The sequence below is a fragment of the Taeniopygia guttata genome, chromosome 1 (assembly GCF_048771995.1).
Source record: "Taeniopygia guttata chromosome 1, bTaeGut7.mat, whole genome shotgun sequence".
In the NCBI taxonomy this organism is placed as follows: domain Eukaryota; kingdom Metazoa; phylum Chordata; class Aves; order Passeriformes; family Estrildidae; genus Taeniopygia; species Taeniopygia guttata.
Window position 1 is genome coordinate 85952363 of NC_133024.1, and position 20827 is coordinate 85973189.

Here is a 20827-nt window from a genome sequence, read left to right on the forward strand (position 1 = left end):
GAGTATTTCTTGTCATTTAAGTACTACTCAGCTGTACAAATCTAGAAAATGTTTATTGTGGTCTATTGTGTGATGCCTTAGTAAGTCATCAGCAGAACAAAGCATTGCAGAACTGCTATTGGTGTTCTGAAAAAGGAAAGCATTAGTAAAGCACATCTGGATTATAATGTTATGACACAATAAGGGCTTCAAAGTACAAGCTAATGAAAATAATGCACTCATTTGCCATCCAGTTAAGATGCTCTTGATATTTTAAAGTAGCACACTCCCAAAACCAGTCCTTAAAACAGAACATGGTCAATTGTAAGCAGATCATTCTAGCTGAGGAAATATTTAATATATTTGTATAACCCTGAAAATAGATAAGATCTGTCTCTGTCTACATGTTATTATATCACAAATACATTTTTATTTTTTAGCTGTGCCTTACAATCAAGAGACCAGTAACTCCTTACAGAACTATATTCTACTGAGGCCTGTTTGTATTATAATGACTGACTTCCCCCCCCCACCCTTTTTCTATATCCTCCCCCCCAGTTCTCAGCACAATTCAGCATGTTCCAGACCATCAAGGACCAGCTGGAGCAGCGGACACGGATCCTGCAGGCCAACATCCGGTGGCAGCAGGAAGAGCTCCAGAAGATACAGGAGCAGCTCTGCCTGGTCCAAGACTCCAGCGTACAGGTGAGTTACTACTGGAAGGGGCAGAGTCAAGCATCCTCTCTCACGTGACTGCTGATAGGCTTGGCAAATTAAAAAGTGGAAACTAGCTCATCTGAATTTTAGAGGGATGTTGCCCTCTAAAAGCTTCTTGAGTAAACTATGTAAAGAAAGATTTAAGAGCTCTCTGGAAGAAGAGAAGGAGGGAATACCTCATCCTTAGGAGGAGGAGAATAGTTAGGGTCATTTACAATAGCATTTTATTACTTTATATAAAATATAAAGTAATTTATATTACTTTATATTTTATATATATTTTATATATTATATATTATATCACGTATTCAGACTGAGCAGCTGTAGTAGAAAGAATGCTGAAGTTCAGACTTCCTTATCACATTAAAACCCCCTAAATTCTGCTGATGTTCATTTGTTCACACCTTGGAGGTATCTGAATTTGTTCTTCACCAGACAGGCTTAAGCCTTTAGGGTGAAGCTGACTAAGCCTGCTCTGCTTCTGCCTTTGACACCTCCTACACAGAGGTAGAATTCTGTAGTACAGCATGTGCTTTGTACCCCTTACATCTACCAAACCTCAGAAATAATAGCAGGTGCCGTTTAGTAGATCACAGGTTTCCTTTAACAACAAATGGACAAATCATCCAGTTTTATGGAAGTTTTCTGAATGTGGGGTGATTACTGTTCTGTTTCTCATAATTTAACTATAAATGCCAGGTTAAATGATCCTTGCTAGTAATGTGGCACTGGGGACTTTGTGAGTATTATACTAACAGGATTATTTTAGAAGACAAGCTTTGTCAAGGAAATAAAGAGATATCAAGAGTATTTTACAAACAGGATGGGACCTACTGAAGTCAATCAGAATTTTGCTTGCAACTTCCACACAGAAATAGACTCTCACCCATCCTCAGCATCTGTGAAATGCAGTTTCACACATTAACAAATTGGGATTGTATGTTTAGGTAATTAAGGGATTAGCAAAGCCAAGCTAGAAACTTTGCCACCTAAACTGCTGCATGTGCACTGCTGTAAGACAACACAGCAGCTGTGGGTTCCAAACCCAGAACTCCCTGTTCCTGGTGCCATACAATCACATAGGGAGACAGGTTTAGCTTCAGTGTGTGTCTTCTATTGGTTCTGCGCTGACTTTGATTAATGGGAAGAGAAGGTCTCTCTGCAATTAGCAGGTATTCAGTTCAGAATCATGTCATATGTCTGAAAGCTATTATTGTTATTATGAATATCAAGAGACATGATATTCTCACTTCCTCTCTTTTTAATTGGGTGACAACCATTACTCTCTCCTGGTGACGTCTTCCATAATCACACACCCTCTTTTTTTTCATCATTCAGGCAAAAATAGAATTTCAGAGCACATTCTTATATGCAAGAAACAGATTTTATTTTTAGAAAGCTGTTTCCTATATGCATTAGGATGCATTTAACAGCACAAAGGCTGTGGGACAGATTCTCAAATACATTCAGAGGGAGCTCAGGCAGAGGCCTGAGGGTAAACAAACAGTGGGTTGTTCTGTATTGCCCCCCCCCCCCCCCCCTTTACCAGTTTTTAGCTCTGAGTTACACCATCTGGGTGATGCCCTCTCCCATGAAGACTACACCCGGTTGGACCAAGTATTTTCAGACCATTACAAGTTCTCTTTTGTCAGTACCTACCAATTCCCAGCTTACTGCAGATGCAGTACTGAGAGGTGGGGGAACAGAAAAAGCTTGGAAATGCAGGGGGCTGCATATTTGCCTTAAGTGGCAATAACAATGGGGATCATCCAGCAATGCTGGATGGAGAATACATCCTCTTTATTTTGTGTGCTTTTTGCTCTCCTCAGAGCAATCAAACAAGGTGATGAGATGCAAGTGGTCACACTGACTCCTGGCCAAGGCCTTTTTCTTCTCCCACTTTCTCTAGGTAAAAAACTAAAATACATGCGAAGAAATTAATGTGCTGTTGCAGGGATAGATTGAGATGAGGAATAATTTTTATCTTACTTGGCTTGGGGCAATTTGAAAGAAAGCTGCACACTTTTGCATGCAGCTCTTTTGTGACTCACAAGCAGTGAGGAGAAAACTGTTAAATCAGAAATCCAGCCACGTGCTTTGCTGCACAGATTTCATCATTCAGGGAGCTGGATGTCTGCAGACATTGATCTGTGTCTACTATCAAAGCTAAAATGCATAGTAACAAACTGGCTACTATCAGTCACATTTCTGGTGTCTTTAATACACTGCGTAATAGAGCTGTAAGTGTGGGGGAGTGATGTAGGCTGCCTGAAAAGGGGGATGGGTTCCCCCTTTTTCCCTTATTAGCTGCTTTTCCCTTATTAGCTGATTTATTAGCATATCATCCCTACTGGTTCACTCTCTTCCACGTAGAAGTCTACAGGTAGCTCCATGGAGAATTAAGCTTGATTTCCATTTCCTTCAGAGATCTTCAAAACTGAGTACAGCAGTCGACCAAGAAATGCTTTCCCAGACAGACAGATGTTGAGCACAGTAGTCTGCATTAGAAACTGTTTGCAGGAGCCTTGTGCAGAGAAAGATGAAACTATCAGGAAGGTTGCAGGCCCAGAAAAAAAGTGTTCAAAACCCCATTAGATCTCTGTTACTGCTTTTCCTGACAACGAAGGACAAGAGCAGAAAGAGTAACCTCAGAAGTCTGAAGGATGCTGTGTCTGCTCCAGTTTGAACAGTCTAGCTAATGATTCACAGATGCAGAGGAAGGCAGAAAGGCTGAGCCTGACCAGCTTGCAAGAAGTACTATCAAGACCATCCACAGCCACCCATCATTTGCAAAGCAGGCTCTCTTCAAAGTCATGAATCTCAGCTTCCCAGTGCTGTGCTTCTCATCTTTATATATTTTACATAAAGAAAAAGTCTTGAGGCCTGTAATGATGAGCCCAAAAGCTATAATCCCCTTATTATCCAGAGGACAGGTAGAGTCAGAGAGATGTTTTCCTCAGGATGCCTTGTCAGTGTGGTTCAGCCATTAGCTGTAGGGCCCTTCTATCTTGGAATGAGGGGGCAGCAGTGTCAGAGGGCCCCTCCTCTCCCTTGCTGCTTTGCTGTGTATGTTAACAATCTGGCCAATTAAAAAATGTTTGTAAGATGCTTCACTGACCTTACAGTCCACAAAATCACCAACGAGACATGTCATTAGCAGCAATACAGTTAGGAGGCTGCTAATTTATCTACTTAGGGAAAGATTTTATTTTTTATTAAAAGGTTTTTCTTGTTATTTAAAGCTGCTATATTTCAGTGTGTTGGGGGAATTTAGACAAGACTATCACAAGAAAAAAGGCACATTATTTGAAAAACCACCATTAAGTTTTGTACAAATTAAGCTTTTAGGTTTAACTAACAGGTGGAAATTCCACGCTTTGATCCTCTGTTAGGTTAACTCTTGTTTTTATAAGGCATCTTGAGTTTTCAGTTCTGCAGGGACATGGTCACCATTGCTTCCTGCTCTAAACTTGTTTCTTCCAGGTCATTTATGTCCAGAGGGTAACAATGCTGCTTTGGCCAGTATAATGGCAGCAGAGGGTCTCCAGGTATGAAACACTCAGAGCACTCTCAGAGTATGAACAAATGAACAAATGAAATTGGCCTACTGGGATAAACTTGGTTCTAAATTTATGGTGTGTTAGCTGCCAACCATTAACTTTGCACGCTCCTACCCCGTGGCACACTCTGGTAATTGCAAAAGTAGGTTACTCTGCTTTCTTGGGAGGTAAACTCCTTCATCTGGAAGTGAGGTAAGCACATAGGGAGGTCCCTACTAAATAAGTAGCAAGTTAACACTCCACATGACATTCACCTCGATAGATGTTGAATTTGCATTGGGTGAGCTGAGTATTTCTCCAGTGCTATGTGCCACATACAAGGAGGACACTAAGCTAATCCTTCTAAAGGTCTTAATTTGCAGTGATCTGTCTAGTACCAGTAGCCTCATACCCCTCCCCATCACTTTTTTCACATACACCACTTGCTTTGCCTGTTCTGAATTTTATATCAAATTTTATATTAGTGGCAACTCATCTCAGTGCTAGGGCTAGTCAAGTGAGTTCATATACTAAAATGTCCAAAACTTAGCTTCTATGTACAGGAAAAAAAAAAAAAAACCCAAGAAAATGAATTTTCATTATATTTGTCTTTGATTTATTCATAATAAGACCTATTTACTTGGCAGAAGTTGCAAGACCATCTGTCTTTCTGATATGCAATGGCTCCAAGCTCAGTGAGCAGTGTTTTTAAAAGAAAACACTCAGAGCTAGTTTCAGACCTGCTGCAAGCAGCAACCCCAACCCTGTCACTTGACCCATTTATTCCTAGACTTCTCTGAGATGTGGTTAGCCTACAGCACCTGAAACAAGCTGTTCCTTTTCCTTAATTGTCCCCCTCTCCCAGCTGATTAATATAAACTTTGTCTGTACCTTTTTTCCTGGGTAAAATCTTGGCACACAGAAATGCATTAAAAATTTATAATATTTAAATTAGCTGTGTTTTTAAAGCTAGATAAATACATTCAACCATGATGGATCAAGCCATACTATTGCAGAGAAAAGCAATACATTATGCTGGGCCTTTGGAGAAAGATATGTTTTTTTTCCAGGAAAAATTAGAGGGGACATGATAGTTTAGGGAATTGTTAATACAGCAATAAGCTGCACAAAGGTGTACTGATTACTGGGCATACCTCAGATGTACTGCTAGGCATGAGACTGATGGATGAATAATGAAGGGAATAATTGTAATTCTGATTTCATTTAAAACTTAACTAGCTCCACTTAAATCAATGGAGTTCCATACATGTAGCAGTGGTGTGGAATCAGAATCAGGTCCAAAAATTACGTCAGCTGTGTATCTCCATACAGCCCTTGGTGGCAGAAAGGCTAGGTCTGAAATATGCAAAGAGAGCTTGTGGCATTAATAATGCATGGTTTTAGAAAATTACTTTTCCCTCTTTACAGCTGTAATAAAAGAAATAGCCCCTAGAAAAGCAAAAAATCCCAAGTCCTATAACCTTTAAAGAAGAAAGCTTCATCTTGAAATGCAAAAGTGGAGAGGACATAATTTACAGAAACACTAAGAGAGGAGCTGCTAGCTCTTTTGCACAAGTCAAATGCATGGCACAGTTAGGAAGAACACCAGGTGACAGTTACCTGATGGGAAATCAGATAAATGACAGCAACTGTCTGTTTACACATCCTGTCAACGATAAGGACACAGCCATTCAGCTTGGAGAGCTCTGGCCTGATTGTGGCCTCATTAAAAACATTTGACAACTCAGCTGGCTGTAAAGTGTAGAATTTCTAGAGACAAATTCAAAGACTGTTCTGTCTGAAAGGCAGGTGGATTTTATTGAAAGGAGAAACAAAATGACTGAAAAGACATGGAGTTACTCTCTTCTCTTTGGTCAGGATGCCCTAGAACACAGTGAATGTACTGGGAACTGCTCTTAAGAGGTGCCTGCACCATGGAGAGAGGACTTGCATCTTCTAGACACATTTCACAAGTAATGGGTGCACTTGCCGAACAAGAAACCAAGAAACTAGAGACAGTAGAGCTGTTAATGTAGGAATGATAGGTGATTTCCAAGTAACAGTAAATGTGTTATGAATCCAGAAATGTGGTAACTTTATTTTAGAATATATCTTTGGATTTACTTTTGTCACATTCTTTATTCAAAACATCTGTGCTACGTAAATAAATCCTCCCCTCTTATTTTCCAGATGATCTTACAGCAGCCAACAGTGTCCCTGAGCTTTAGCAATACTCAGCAGCTGGACCCACAACAGCTACAGCAGAGGTCAGGGACTCTTTCTCAGCAGCAGCTTGTCCCCAGTTCTCAACTTCAAGGGCAAATTACATCTTCACAAACAACGAACCAGCAGTCACTCAGAGAAGCAAGTGTGATATCCAGCCAGGTAATCATTTCTTTGAACAGAGAAGCATTTAGATGGAAAGGAGACATTGAGCTGTTATTAAGCAATCTAGTAAAATCATGTCAGTCCTGTAACTGTGCCTTTGCCTTCCCTTTCTTATTCTTCTGTATACAGACAGCCTATAAAAAGGGTTTCCCTACAGCATTTACCTTACCTTTTTTTTCAGACCTCAGCCAGGACGGTTACTTGAGCAGCTGTTTCAGCTTGACATTGGTGCAGGGGGGCATGCAAAATGTGTCGGGGACTTAATGGTCTTCAGGTGGTCCTGAAAGAAGCCTGACTAATCACATTGGAAACTTGAAATAGTGAGACCCCTTAGAATACTTGCTTCCCGAGCCCAGTCGGACACTACTAAAGCAACAAAGCCTGTCTGCTCTGGTGGCACACAGAATACACTGATTCATTTGAGACCCTCAGGCTGTGAACGTTAACAGGTTCCTGCAGAGCGAAATAAAGTTCAGCCTGGGCAGTAACTGAGATCTGTGAGAGCTATTAGGTTTGGTGCTGTATTTTTTGTTCATACTGCTGGTTTCTCAACATTTCCAGTGTTTGCTCTTCCATCCACCTGTTGTACCTCCCTTCACAGAAAACTGAGCTCCTGTTTCTGCTTCCTGATTGTGTGGCAAGCATATTTCCATTATTGTCTTCAGAGCCCCCAGCTGTAGCATTTCACCTCCTTCGTACCTGTGTTATAATGACTATATTAGAGAGTATATAACAAATACAGGGCAAGGAGCAGAAACTGATGCACAGAAAGTTCCACCAGAATATAAGGAAGAACTTCTCTGTCACTGTGTGAGTGACCATGCGCTAGAACAGGTTGCCCCGAGAGGGTGTGGAGTCTCCTTCACTGGAGATTCCCAAAAACCGTCTGGACACGATTCTGTGTCGTGCTCTGGGATGACCCTGCTAGAGGAGGGAGGCCTGACCAGATGTCCCACTGTGATCCCTTCCAACCTGACCTGTTCTGTGATTCTGTGGAATTGGGGAGGGGAAAAAAAAAAAAAAAACACAAAACAACACAAAAAACACACACACAAAAAACACACTTTTTTTTTTTTTTCTTTTATCTCTTCCTATCACTGGGGCTTGGCGGCAGCTCCTCATGCTTATCTTCGCTCCTGCCTTAACTGGGGGGGTTTGGGTTTGCCAGCCGGCAGGAGCTGGCGGGGCAGCGGTGGGTATGGCGGTCGTTCCGCCTGTGGGGGCAGCAGCCGGGTGGCGCAGGCGGGCCCGGTGGCGCAGCCGGGCTGTCTCCGCTCTCTCCGCTTCTCTTGCAGGGCCCGAAGGCGGCGCGGAGCGCGGAGCTGGCGCCGGGCGGCGGCCGCGCCCCGCCCCGCTCCGCGCCCTTCGCCGCGGGCAGCGGCGGCCCCGCGGCGCCCCCCGGCGGCCCGTCCCGCGGCGGCACCCCCGCGCCCGCGGGCTGCAGCCACGACCAGCAGCTCAGGTACGGCCGGGCCGGCGCCTCCCGCTCTGCCCGCGGAACGCGGCGCGCAGCAGCTCTCGGGACCGCGGCAGTGCGCGCGTGGGCTGTCCCAGAGCGGAGCTGTCTGTTCCCCCGTCACGTTATGAAAACGGAAACCTTGCTGCTGGCTTTGAAGAGCACGAGGTGAATTTAACCAAAGTTGTAAAATATTATTCAAGCACCTTAACAGATAATAATGGTGAAAAATGTGATTTATGAGGTGTACGTTCGGCATCCAGATCACCTCAGAGGGCGGGCGCTGCCCCAGCCTCCGCCTCGCAGTGCCCAGGATGGGCCTGTCACAGCCAGCGGCTGGGGCAGACCTCCTCACACTCAGCCTGATGCCTGTGAAAATGCCGCTTCTCTTTGCAGTGTGAGATTTGTATGGTTCTACTCTTCCAGCAACGTCTTTATTGTTTTTTTCCCTTCATGTGCCAGATTGTTGCTTAGCCAGCCTATTCAGCCGATGATGCCTGGGTCCTGTAATGCAAGACACCCTTCAGACCTCAGCATGGCAGGATCCCAGGCCAAGTACGTGCCTTGTCGAAGATAAAACATCAAAGTTGCTTTTGAGGGGAAGTAGCCTTCTTTTGTAAGATGATGAAGTAGTTGACAAAATATTGGGAATGTGTTACTGTGCTGAGCCTGCCTTCCAGCATTAGGGTCAGCCTTACCCTGCCTGGTCATATCAGGAAGAGTGACAGAGATAAACACGAAGTGCCAGTGGCATTTTAATAAGCCATGGCCAGGGGAATTCTTGTCCCTCACATGCTGCCTGCTTCAGCACTAGGACTTCTGACCCACCAAAGGTAAATGTGAGAAAGTCAGCACTGGCTCAGTTAAATGACTGGTGAAAATAGAAAGCCTCACCTCAGTTGTTTTGTTTCCTCAAAACTTAGATGAAGAAAGCAGAACACGCAGGTCAAAATATACCTTTTTTTAAAGCTGTTTTTTGTCACTGTACTTAATTGTGAACTGATAAAATAATAAGCGACTGTTTGCACATCATTCCTTTAAAAATAATACCTTTTACAAAACAGAGCTCTTCTAATACTATTTCAGGAATGTAGGTATTCCGTACTTCCTTTTTTAAACATCATTATTGTTGTTTAAGATTATCTTGAGTTAATTTGTCAAATGTAAATATTGTAGCTCTGCTTTTAAACCTCTGAATAAAAGAGGCTTTATTTGCAAAGATGCATCTCCCAGTTCATATAGACTTCCTGACTCCTGGGACCCTTTTATAGGAGCTCACATTCTCATAGAAGTACCCAGACTGTAGCATTTCTAACTAAACCCTAATGCTGAACAGCTGTTGAGTGAACACAAGCCACACTATGATCTCATTGCCCTTCACAGGATAAACAGAGTTAGGCTGAGTTGGCAATAGTTCCATTGTGGTTTTGCCCGCAGCCTTCCACCAAACAACACATATTTAAGTTTTGTTTTGCAAAAACAGAAGGGCAAGAGGAGATGAGTGTTTTCGTTCTGTCACATCCCTTGTTCCAGAGGGTTTCTAGAGGCTTCTTCTGTTCCTAGAGCAGGGCTCATGGTGATGGGAACTACTGATCGTATGTGGCAATAGGTAGGCAGGCAGTCACAGGGGAGCACAGGCAGCAGGACTGGAGGTGCATTTGATTCTCTCTTGCTGCAGTTCAGGCCTCAGCATATTAAAACAGAATCAAAGGCCATTTGGTTTAATGAGCTGGGGATGTGAATGCTGTGGCTGAAGACAAGATGTGCATAAACCTAAATCTCTAATGAATCTAAAATGTGATCTGGATTTTGAGGTGAGATGTATTCTTCCCTCCAAGTCCAGCTCATGCACAGAGTAAGTGAAAGCAGTGCTGCCAGTAGTGCTGTTGTTCATATTAGCAGGTCCCATGCACTGGAATCATTTATTGGGAATTATTTGGGGGGTTTCAGCTGAAGAAGAGAAGGCCCGGGGAGACCTTACAGCAGCCTTCCAGTATCTGGGCTAAAAGAGAGAAGGGGAGAGACTTTCTACAAGGGCATATAGGAATAGGACAAAAGTTACTGAATTTAAACTGAAAGAGGGCAAGTTTGGATTAGATATTAGGAAGAAATTATTTACTGTGAGGGTAATGAGGCACTGAAACAGGTTGCCCAGAGAAGTGGTGGATGCCCTATCCCTGTAAGTGTTCAAAGCCAGATTGGTGGATGGGGCTCTGAGCAACCTGGTCTAGTGGAAGATGTCCCTGCTCATGGGAGGTAGGTTGGCACTAGCAGTCTTTAAGGTCCTTTCCAACCCACAGCATGGTGTGATTCTGTGATTTACAAAGAATAGGGATTGCCATTCCCATTCTGAGAGAAAACCTTTGTTTCCAACACGTTGTTCTTGATTGTTTTGCTTCTTTCTTCCACAGGTATTCTCAAACACAACAAATGTTTCAAAGTTTGGAAGTGCAGACTTCCAGCAGCAGCTCTCCAATCGTACTGATGGGACAAGCAGTGTTAAACCAAGGGTTCACCACTACTCCTCCTTCCCAGCCATCCTCTTTGCCACCTATGCAACTCCAGCACCAACAGCATCAGCAACAACGCTACCTGCAGGTAGGACAAAGAAGATGATGTATAAAGTGTGCACACAGAGTAACAAGGTGAGTGGGCTGTGCAAATGGGGCCCCAGGTTTCTGCTGATCTTGGCAGAAATGTCCGTTTAAGAGATTGTGACTTCTGATCTGTGACACAGTCCTACAGTGGCCAATACTAGTACAGCAAGGGAGCAGTGGGAATAGTCCGAATATTTAAAAGGAAATTGCTAATTCTGTACATTTAAAGCATAATCAGATTATCTGGGATATATTTAAAGTTTATTTCCAGCTGGAGAAAATTAGTGCCTTAGGATTTGTTCTGTTCTCTTTATTCAGTATAAAATTTGCTTAGTTTACAAGTCAAAAGATGATTTTTAATTACCAGCATCAACATAAAACAGATCTGGATCAGATATCTGGATCCCTTCAGGAAATTAACATATTTTCTGAACTCCACAAGGCAAAGAAGATAAAGTGGAGCACATTGCCTGGAAGAACCAGGTGATTTGAAGATGTAAAAATACTTATTTTTTGACCTAATTTAACACATACTGAAGTAAAGGGGGGAAATGAGGTGTCTCTGTATTAGTTCAACAGTAACTGAACTGAGTCTATGAAAGTTGGTCACATATCCAGTGGCATCACTAAAAGTATAACCAACCTCAAATGATTGAACTCTTGTTATTGAAATGAAATCCTTATCGTAGCCTGAGAATTAATGAAAAAAAGTCTGGCAGATACTGTTTGTAATAAAGCATCAGCAAAATTCACATCAACTTCAACACTGCAAGGTCACACCCAAATTTAAGCTCAGGAAAAGGAACGGCTAGAAGGGACAGTATGAGGCACATTAGAATCCTGTTACGTTTCTGCCATCCATCCTTGTCTTTTCTGACATGTTCACCCATGCAGTTCCCAAACAGGCTTTTCAGGATAACCTGCAAATCCCAGGCAGTGCATTACTATGAGAAACCTTTCCAATGCCTAATTGCAATGTTCTTTGATGCAATTTATGTCCATTCCTTCTAGCATTAGTTAAGCTAACCTCATGCCAAACAGCTCCAGAAATAAAAGCCAGCAAACCAATAGTATTTTTTAAGCATCCTGCAACCTGAGGACAAAGAGCATTAACGCGTGAAAGAATCAAACACCACAATTTTATTTTATCTGTAGGTGCAAACACCAAGTTCTTTGCACAATGAACAACCCGATTCTTTGCTCCTGCCATCTTACTCACCACAGCAAGGAAATATGGGGTATCATCAGACACAGCAGCAGCAGCAACAGCAACAACTAACATCGAGAAGAAGGAATAGTTTATCAGAATCATCAAATTTACCACAGCCACTGCGATAGAGTCCCACCAGCACAATCAATGCACGATTAGCTTTAACCAATGGGCACATGGGGCAGAAGAGAATGACTCTGTACTTACTGTTCTGGCTTTTGCACAAGCATTTCTTTCCAAGCTCTATGACAGAAGTACGCCCAGAGTGCAGACTGCCACAGACAGTGCATTCAGGGCACACTGGCTTCCGTTTGCGCTGTGTTGTGAGCACAGGATGCACTGACAGAGCAAAATAAAAACGGGCACTGTCCTGTGCGGCCTCCATCACCACTGGGAGCACGGGAAGAGGTGTTCAATCCTGGTGTGTCACTCTGGAAGCCATCTGGCTATTCCAAAAGACTGTCGACAGACTCATGAGGTACTTGGCCTTCACTGTTTCAGTTCTTCTTTTGTGTATGAAAAGCACTGCATCAAAGGTCTATCGAGGAGAGAACAAGAGATTATTTTTATTATGATTATTGTTATTATTTTGCACAACTGCACAGATGAGAAAACCTAGGCACTTTCTGTAAAGAGAAGTTTGTTTCTTTATTCTTGTGGCCAAATTAGCACATCCAATGGAGGAAAAAGCCCAGCCATTGGTGAAGATGGTCTACAGCTCATAACCCTTGATTTAGAATCTGAAAAGTATTATGCAGCTTACCCTAACTGTTCTTCATTACTACAAACCAACCAACCAAAAAAACAAACCCACAACCCACACTGGACTGTTTCCTACATGATTTGTGATTGCAAAGGAGAACTCAAATTGTAAGCACAGTCATGCAGTTCTCCAGTAGTACAACATGAATCCTTCTTCAACCTAAACTCACCCACTCCAAGTCTCTGAGAAATATGCACTGTGTTTTGGCCCACTGTCTTGGGATGCTGCAGACTATTACATATCTCTTTCATTATAACATTTAGGATTAAATTTTCCTTTGGAGGAAAAAAAAAAGAAAATGCACTTTTCGCTTTTTTTGTATGTTTTCCGTTGATATGTTTCTAAGAAAGATTTTATGTAATTATTAAACAAAAAGTAGTGTATTGTACAGCTGTTGTAATAATGACCTATTTCTATATAAAATAAAATTATATGGAATTATGTGGAAATTATTTTGTATATGAAATATCAACTCATTTCACAAGTATAAAGATTGTGCTTGTGCTTTTTTGTGAGTGGGTATTTTGTAATAAACTAATGGATTAGAAATGTTTTTGTGAAGGGAACTACTGTTTCATGCTATATACAACTCAAACTATTATTTTTTTCCATTTAATGATGGACAGTTGTCTTTATTTGTAGAATAAAATAAAATAGCCAAAAGGCTTTATTGCAGGACTTGCACACATTTTCCTGTGACTGTTGAACTATGTGATTCACTTTAGACTTTTAATCTTAGCCACAGGCTTGAATGGTGTTGGGCACCCAGTTAGCAAAACCAAGTATTTTCTCTTGTAGTTTTTGTCCTGGCATAGACACTAAGAATGAAAGCTCAGGAAGTTTTTTTAGCTGCAAGTGAAGACAGCTCATTTTAAGCACCTTTAAAGACCTCAGGCAGCTTTGTACTTCCAACCAAAATGTTTTATATTAGCGCAAAACAGACGGTTTAAAGAATGGCTTGATTCAGCGTAGGCCAGGGCTTTGACCCATGTCCAGCTTTAGTGTAATAAGACACTACTATCCTGAGTTTTGGGGCACATCTCTTCTGGAACACTTGCCCGGTAGAGAGTCTGGTTTCCACTTCAGCATCCTTGTGCAGGCTCCTTGTCATGTTAAATTCAAACTGACTACAGGATGGAGCAGCCCAGGTACCGGCTTGCTTTCCCTCTGCAGACAGGGAGAACCTCCAGCACAGGTTGAGGTGGGTAACTGAGCGCAGGAATGTCTTCATTCTCCTCAGTAAGACGGAAAGGGGATGGCCCTCAAGGCAGCTTGCAGCCACTGCAGCCAGCATTAGGTTCAACAAAGTGCACACGTGGCCTTCCTTCCCTTGAGCACCAAGGATCACATCAGCAGTTCTGGTTCCTATGCCACAGGGGAACAACAAAGATAACTGGGCTAGGAGCTGGTAATTGTGCAAGTAAGCTTTCATGGAAATGAAAAATAAAGCTTATTTGCCCTGAGTTCTGAAAAAGCTAATAAAAATCTCCTAAAGAAAATCCATTGACAAAATTACCCCAATGCTTCAACTGCTGGATTGGGTGGTAGCACCGATGGGTGCATGTGTATTTCAGTCCTTCATCCCTCATTGAGAGAAGATGAAGGAATCAAGTATTGGGTCTCTGAGAAAGTGTTTTTACTACTAACTTTAGTTAACGGGGTGAATTAGCCTGCTCATCCCTTTCAATTATTGTGTTCAGTGAAGCAAGAGTGACCCCACCAGATGAAGTTTAGAAGCTAGATGTGAAACTTTCACTTAATGTCTGAAGGAACCTCTCTTCTTACATTAACTATAGAGAAACCTAAGCAAAGGCCAGTTGGCTAAGCTAGAGGCTAACTTCATAAATCCCAGCCACTCCTGGGAAAGGAGGGGACAAATTGTAAACCCAAAGGTCACGCAGGAAGAGGTAGTGAAGGAATATGAGCACTTGGAAATACCTGTGGAAGCAGCAGCTGATGGATCTCAACTACGACAGGAGACAAAGGAAGGAAAAATTCCTTTAAGAATTTGTTCTACTCTCAGGGATTACAAACCCACATCTCCCAATTGCCAGTGGTATGTCCAAACCAAACCCAGCCTTGGAGCGAATACTTAACTTTCTAAAGCCATTGGCACGGTAAGCTGTTAACATGGGGATACTGTAAATAGCATGGGGTTGCTTCCTTCTGGGCTGGTTTAACACATTGTTTGGAAGGATACAGATAGCTCACAAGAACAGATTTACGTCAAGACTTAGTTTTACGTGCTCTTCCCCATACGCACATTCGGGTTTGGGATTATTATCCTTGTTCTCTGTTGCACACACAAGGCAACACCAGTCCTCCTGACAGAGCTGGGTTCTTCTAGTTCGTTATACCCAAAATTCAGCTCTTTCCAACATAATCCCTCAGCTCGGATCGGTTTTCCGGGCAGGCGGGGTGATTACATCAAGCTACTGCCCCACGCCGGGATGCCTCGATTCTGTCTCGGGAACCAGAGCTCGGGATCTGCAAGAGGCAAAATGCTTGCTGGAAGCACCACAGCGCCAAGCTGAGTTCCTCGCACGCCATTCCAAGGAAAAGGGAGATACTCTACAGAGGAAACAAGCGGGCGGGCACCGAACACCCCCGGTACGGGCACGCAGTGACCGACACTGCCCCACGGCACAGCCCCGTACGGGCACACACTGACCGACACCGCCCCACGGCACAGCCCCGTACGGGCACACACCGACACCGACACCGCCCCACGGCACAGCCCCGTACGGGCACACAGTGACCGACACCGCCCCACGGCACAGCCCCGTACGGGCACACAGTGACCGACACCGCCCCACGGCACAGCCCCGTACGGGCACACAGTGACCGACACCGCCCCGCCAGCCCCGTCAGCCCCTCCCGCCGCCGGCGCAGTCGCTGCCCAGCCCGCTCCGGAAGCGCTCCTGTTTCCCGGCGTGCCGCGCGCGCTCCTTTCCGGCCGGGCCCGGGCAGGGTGAGTGTGGGCCGGGGCCGGTCCCGCCGAATCCGCCTCCATCCGCCCCGCAGACCCCGCGGCGCGGTGCCGGTGCCGCCCGGCCCGGCACCGGGGGAGGCCCGGCACTGGGGGTACCGGATGGGATCTCCCGGCGCGTCGGCGTTCGGCGGGAATGGGGCCTCTCTCTGCCCTCCCCAGGCCCGGGAGGCCCGCGGGACTCTCGGGACGGGGACGCAGCCCGCGCTGGTGCCCCGGGGAGGAGCCGCTCTGGCCCCGTCGTGTTCATTGCGGGACGGGCTGAGCTGCGCTCCCGGGCCGCCTTGCCGAGGGAGGGGGCTTGGGGCTGGCCAGGAGGCCGATGTTAGTGCGAGGTGGTCGGAGAGTCTCGGACGTGCTTCCTGCTCTTCTCAGGGAGATGGAAGTAAAGCATCGGTGATGCTGGGAAGTTGCTGCGTGAAGCCTGCGACTGGTGCGACCCCGGGGGTTAATGAAGCTTGGGTTTAAATTGCTGACTGTGGGAGCTGTGCGGGTTGCAATGGGCTGGGGACGGCGGCAGGGGACGGGACGGGGAAGGTCCGAGATCTGTGTTTGATGTGTGCACGGTGCCTTTTAGCGTCGCTGAGATGGCTCCCGCAAAGAAAGGCGGCGAGAAAAAGAAGGGGCGCTCTGCCATAAACGAAGTAGTAACTCGGGAGTACACAATCAACATTCACAAGCGGATCCATGGCGTGTAAGTTCTTTTTATCAGCGAAATTTGCCTTCTGTGAAGTGCTATTTGGAAGTGGGTTCAGTAGGTTTTAAAGAGCAGAGCAGGACTATGCTTAGAGTGTTGTGTTTGTGGTCCCTTGTGCCTCTTTTGTGTCCCGAGGCAGCAGCTCTGTACCTGTGCAACCCCAGACTTGGCTTGTAGCTTTCAGGAATAAACCTGTTTCTGTGATTGTGAGTTTTCTGGGACTTAAGTTAAAGTTAGATCGATTTACTTCTCTGTACAGGTTGTCATTCTTTCCCAATCAAATGCTTAAACTTCAGCCCACTGAGAAAGTTTCAGAAGTTAAATACTGCTGTAGTGAAATTACTGGTTTCATGTTTATCACAGAATTGCGTGAGGTGTAAACTGGGATGTGATTTGTGTTAAAGGATATTTGTTGTGCGTAGGTAAGAATAGCTTTTTAATTGACCAGATGCTGAACCTCATGAAACTGTGTAGTGGAGAAGTGCTTCAGAGGAAGCTGCAGTGCCCTTGCATTCTGTGTATGTCTGCAAGCATATGGAAGACACCATCCAAATCCAAACAATTGGTGCAGTGCTGGCATGGAATAGGAGAGAAATGAGGCAGAGGAGCATAGCAAAACCGTGGCTGGGAATGGAAGGCAGTGGTACTCTTAAAATGGCAATAAGATGTTCTGGCCTTGCCTGTTGATTGGCACTTCATTCTGTTTTAATGTTTGATGGTCCTGCTGTCCACCTTTCTTTTTGTGCATGATATGCTAGAGTTAAATGCTTTTTATTTAGTGCTTGTCTCACTTGTGATCAAGTACCCACTTCCCATTTCTAGCACAAAGTATCAACAGCAGTGTGTACATAATATCACTAAATATAACCCACTGTGGGACCTCAGGCACTACTGGCACAGCCCCGTGTCACAGTGTGGGTATATCTATGGCAGAACACTCATGGTGCAGCTCTTCTGCTGTGGATGCCCAGTCCTGCAGGATCTGGCCATAAATGGGCATGAGACTGGCTATATTGGGGGAAAAAACAGTTCTGATGGTGATATTGGTGCAGTCCTGGTAGAGTGAAAGAAAGTAACCAAGTACTGTTCAGCAAAAGCTGATATTCAGAATAATACCAGTTTTGTTCTTTTGCTGTTTATTTTAATACTGGTAATACAGTTCTGTCATGTTTATGTTACTGTTGTTGCACTGCTTTGCCCATAGGGCTTTTATTCAGAGTGTCCATGACACCTCTGATCTCGTCAGTGATACTGAGATACTCAAACATGTTGACATTAAAATGAAAGTTTAGCATCCAGGAGATCTTGTGATTGCAAAATTGTACTGAGATTATTTTACCTAAATGTAAGAGGTTTCTATTAAAGTCAGCATCTGCCTGCCAGGGTAAAGGTCTAGTCAGGCTGGTGCAGCTGTTTGCTGGTGGGGGGTTTTATGTTGGGAGGACACATGCAACAAGTGTCTAGTGCTGACAGTGTCCTGAAGTTAAAGAAAGAGTTCTTGTGTTTGTCTCAGGGGCTTCAAGAAGCGAGCACCACGCGCCCTCAAGGAAATCCGTAAATTTGCCATGAAGGAGATGGGTACTCCTGACGTTCGCATTGATACCAGACTGAACAAAGCAGTCTGGGCTAAAGGAATAAGGTGGGTTTTTGCACTTTGTGGGTCCTAGGCTGAGGAAGGACATAGAGGATAAGGAAAAAAGTTCACATTTCTTGCAGTATTTGCATTTTCTCTGCAAATGCTTCCTTGTGTCATACTCACCAACCTAATCTGTCACCTCTTGTGTTCTGGTCAGCTGGCCTGGCATATTTGTAACAAAGCTTTGGTAAACTCTGGGATTGAAAGAATTTCCCTGTACTTTTAATAAGAATAAAGCAAAGGAAAGAAGGAGTGCAGGTTTGCGGGTTGAGGGCGGGGAAGAGAAAGGATTGGGGTGTTGTAATTCTGTAGTACCTTGTTCCATGTTGTAGCAGATAGTTTTATAAACCTGACCTTTTAGTGATACCTACAATCCCAGGCTAAGTGGGATTTATACAGTGTGTCCAAAAAAGATTAGGTTTTGAAGCATGCTGAAGAAATGCTGCACAAAAGGAGGTGTATTTTCAACGGGAACATTAATCTTTAAAGTACAAATAAGTAGTTTGGGAACCAAAAACTACAGCTTGTGTTTAATCACCACTACAAAGGCACCTAATATGACATATGTAAAGATGGTCCAATAGAACTCCTGTGGGACCTCTTAAACTCTAATAAAAGGTTAACTGATCAGGACTGATGCTTTGAGAGATGCACATGGGTTTAAACCATGTCTTCTGGGAATTAGATCCTTGAGTCTGGTCTATGACATACATAGAATCTGCCTGGCATGGTGTGGCCAACCCTTCCTTGAAAAGCAGAGTGGGAGGATGAGACCGAGTTACTGGGTCTTAAAGGCAGGGGCTCTCTGTCCTCCCTGTTAAACTGCCCAGTTCATAGGGAGTGAAGCAGTAGCAGTGGAACCAGGAGACAGCATATGTAACCCCAGAGCTTTGTAGTGAAGCTGCTAACCAGGACTTCTTCATATTGACTGGTGCAAGTGCAGTCTGTGAAGCAAGGAGTCACCACATCTGTCTTTCCAATGGGAATCTGCAGTTTTTACTAGTTAGAATACATAATATATGCAAAGTAAGGTATCTTCCTCTGGAAGGATCAGCAGAGGCTAAAATCACCATGTTGGCTGGTATGATAATGATCTATGTAAATTAGTGAAAAATGCTTTTGACTTTGACAGGAAGGGAATAAAGCAAAACTAGTTCCTGTGTCTAACTGCTATGTCTACCTGATGTAATAAGTATGCTTTTAAAAAGGCTGTTCTTGCAGCGGGGAGGAGCAGCAGGTTCCTTCACATAGTACTCTGAGCAGGAGTTTCCAAAAATCTTGAGTTGGAGGTGGCAGATTATGTGAAAAATGGTGTGGAGAAAAAATTCTGTGCCCCCCCTCAGCAGTGTATTTTGGACATTATTAGGTGAGGATGCTAAGCTGTGATTTGCCTATTACAAACAAAATCATTAAACAATTTAGTTATAATTCTGTGGGCTTTGTGAGGAAGAAATGATGATTAGTTTTGTGCCTATAAGTAAGACCTTGGTTCAGGCTTGATGCTCACTAGAATTTCCACAGCTTCTGGCATAAAGATAGGCAATACTCCGACTTTTGACAGAGGCCTTGGGCTTTCAGGGTAGTTTGTTTGGGGTTTTTCTCACTATTTTGTATTGTAGTAAGAAATGGTTGTTACTAACAGCTGCTTGCTGATTATGTTAACTTGATCATCTTCAAGGTGTATTTCCTCAGTATTTCCCTGCACTTCTGACTTTATGCTCCTACTAGATTATGAATTCTTCTTACTCAAGGCTCAGTTAGATCTTACCTGCTGACGTGAATAAAACCAAGCAAAACAAACAAACAAAAACTCCTCTAAGGCAAACATTACAGTCCCTTAAGGTACAAGATTTTGCTCTTGGTATGATGCTGAGAAAGAACTTCCCTATGAATTTATGGGTTTCAGTACATACTTCACTGCAAATTAATCTGCCATCTTCATTTTAGGAATGTTCCTTACCGTATCCGTGTGCGTTTGTCCCGAAAGCGCAATGAGGATGAGGATTCTCCCAACAAGTTGTACACTCTGGTTACCTATGTGCCAGTCACAACATTCAAAGGTAAGGAAGGTTCATGCACCTCCATGAACAAGAAGCAAAGCAGGACAGCCCCTCCTGCAGTGCAAAATTCAGATGAAAAGCACGCTGCAAGAGTCAAACCGCTGGCTTAACCTTCCAGCTCTGCTGTAGAGAACAAGGCCTCCTGATACACATCAAAAAGGAGTGAAATGATCTTGTAAATTTTGAGTTTGAAAAGCATGGGCTGTAGTCACTAAGCCCATCCTCTGCCCTCAAAAGCTCAGGCAGGTTAAGCCCTCTATGCTTGTCATCTGATAAAAGTCAGTTCTGTAAATGCAACTAAGTTTTTGTTTTAACATTTGGAGAACTACTTCTCTATATAGTTTGCTCTTCCAGGAGTAGATCAGCAGACTAGCTTTGAAACTGTAGGTGTACTTCTTTGGGAAGACTTCCATATATATAATAGGTGGTGATAAAATGTCTTGTTTTGCAGGTCTACAGACAGTCAATGTGGATGAAAATTAAATGGATTTTCATTACAATAAAAAGAGAAAATATATTCTTTAGTTGTTTTTACTGTTGAGTCTTTTCAAGCTCTCAGCTGTGAAGCATTGAGTTGAACAGGTACCAGCCTCTCAAAATATCTTGCTTTCTTTGAATTTGAACATAAAGGTGCAATTTTCTTAACTAAAGATACACTAGACTTACATTATATGTCAATGGAATAAGGAGAAGATTCAAATGTTCTTTTGTGGGTGGCAGAGTTGTGGTGGGTTTGTTTTGTTATGGGTATTAAAGAGCCTTTATATAGGTATTTTAAGTTAAGGTCAAGTTTGTT

General features: G+C 43.7%; 2 protein-coding genes and 1 long non-coding RNA gene across 9 annotated transcripts in view; 2 read left to right on the plus strand and 1 right to left on the minus strand.

Moving 5' to 3' along the window:
• NPAS2 (neuronal PAS domain protein 2) overlaps window positions 1–13333 on the plus strand; it is a 108655-nt gene extending 95322 nt beyond the window's left edge. For 5 of the 6 annotated variants that reach the window (XM_072932661.1, XM_072932668.1, XM_041717622.2 and 2 more), the window contains 6 exons: window positions 538–684; window positions 6426–6620; window positions 7919–8085; window positions 8542–8634; window positions 10491–10677; window positions 11832–13333. In XM_072932661.1, the coding sequence (XP_072788762.1) occupies window positions 538–684; window positions 6426–6620; window positions 7919–8085; window positions 8542–8634; window positions 10491–10677; window positions 11832–12014 (972 nt within the window). In that variant the 3' untranslated portion in view covers window positions 12015–13333. Of the gene's footprint in view, window positions 1–537; window positions 685–6425; window positions 6621–7918; window positions 8086–8541; window positions 8635–10490; window positions 10725–11831 lie in introns of all 6 variants that reach the window. The other variant, XM_072932671.1, reaches the window with a different exon arrangement.
• LOC140684607 (uncharacterized) lies at window positions 9964–11832 on the minus strand. Its single transcript, XR_012057087.1, has 2 exons — window positions 11704–11832; window positions 9964–10671 (listed from the first exon to the last, which is right to left on the minus strand). It is a non-coding gene; the product is annotated as an uncharacterized lncRNA (long non-coding RNA).
• A 2275-nt stretch (window positions 13334–15608) lies between the features above and the next one.
• Window positions 15609–20555, plus strand: RPL31 (ribosomal protein L31). Of its 2 annotated transcripts, none has more exon segments than NM_001245828.1 (5): window positions 15609–15620; window positions 16216–16332; window positions 17849–17974; window positions 19919–20031; window positions 20483–20552. In NM_001245828.1, coding segments are annotated over 4 exon segments (378 nt in total). In that variant the 5' UTR covers window positions 15609–15620; window positions 16216–16225; the 3' UTR covers window positions 20515–20552.
• The last annotated feature ends 272 nt before the right edge of the window (window positions 20556–20827 follow it).

What these genes read in the sequence shown, in the direction of transcription:
- RPL31 (XM_072922554.1), top strand. Translation starts at nt 16,226, where the DNA reads ATGGCTCCCGCAAAGAAAGGCGGCGAGAAAAAGAAGGGGCGCTCTGCC. An exon ending in CACAAGCGGATCCATGGCGT is followed by an intron (nt 16,333 to 17,848) that starts GTAAGTTCTTTT and finishes TGTTTGTCTCAG; the next exon opens with GGGCTTCAAGAAGCGAGCAC. An exon ending in GTCTGGGCTAAAGGAATAAG is followed by an intron (nt 17,975 to 19,918) that starts GTGGGTTTTTGC and finishes TCTTCATTTTAG; the next exon opens with GAATGTTCCTTACCGTATCC.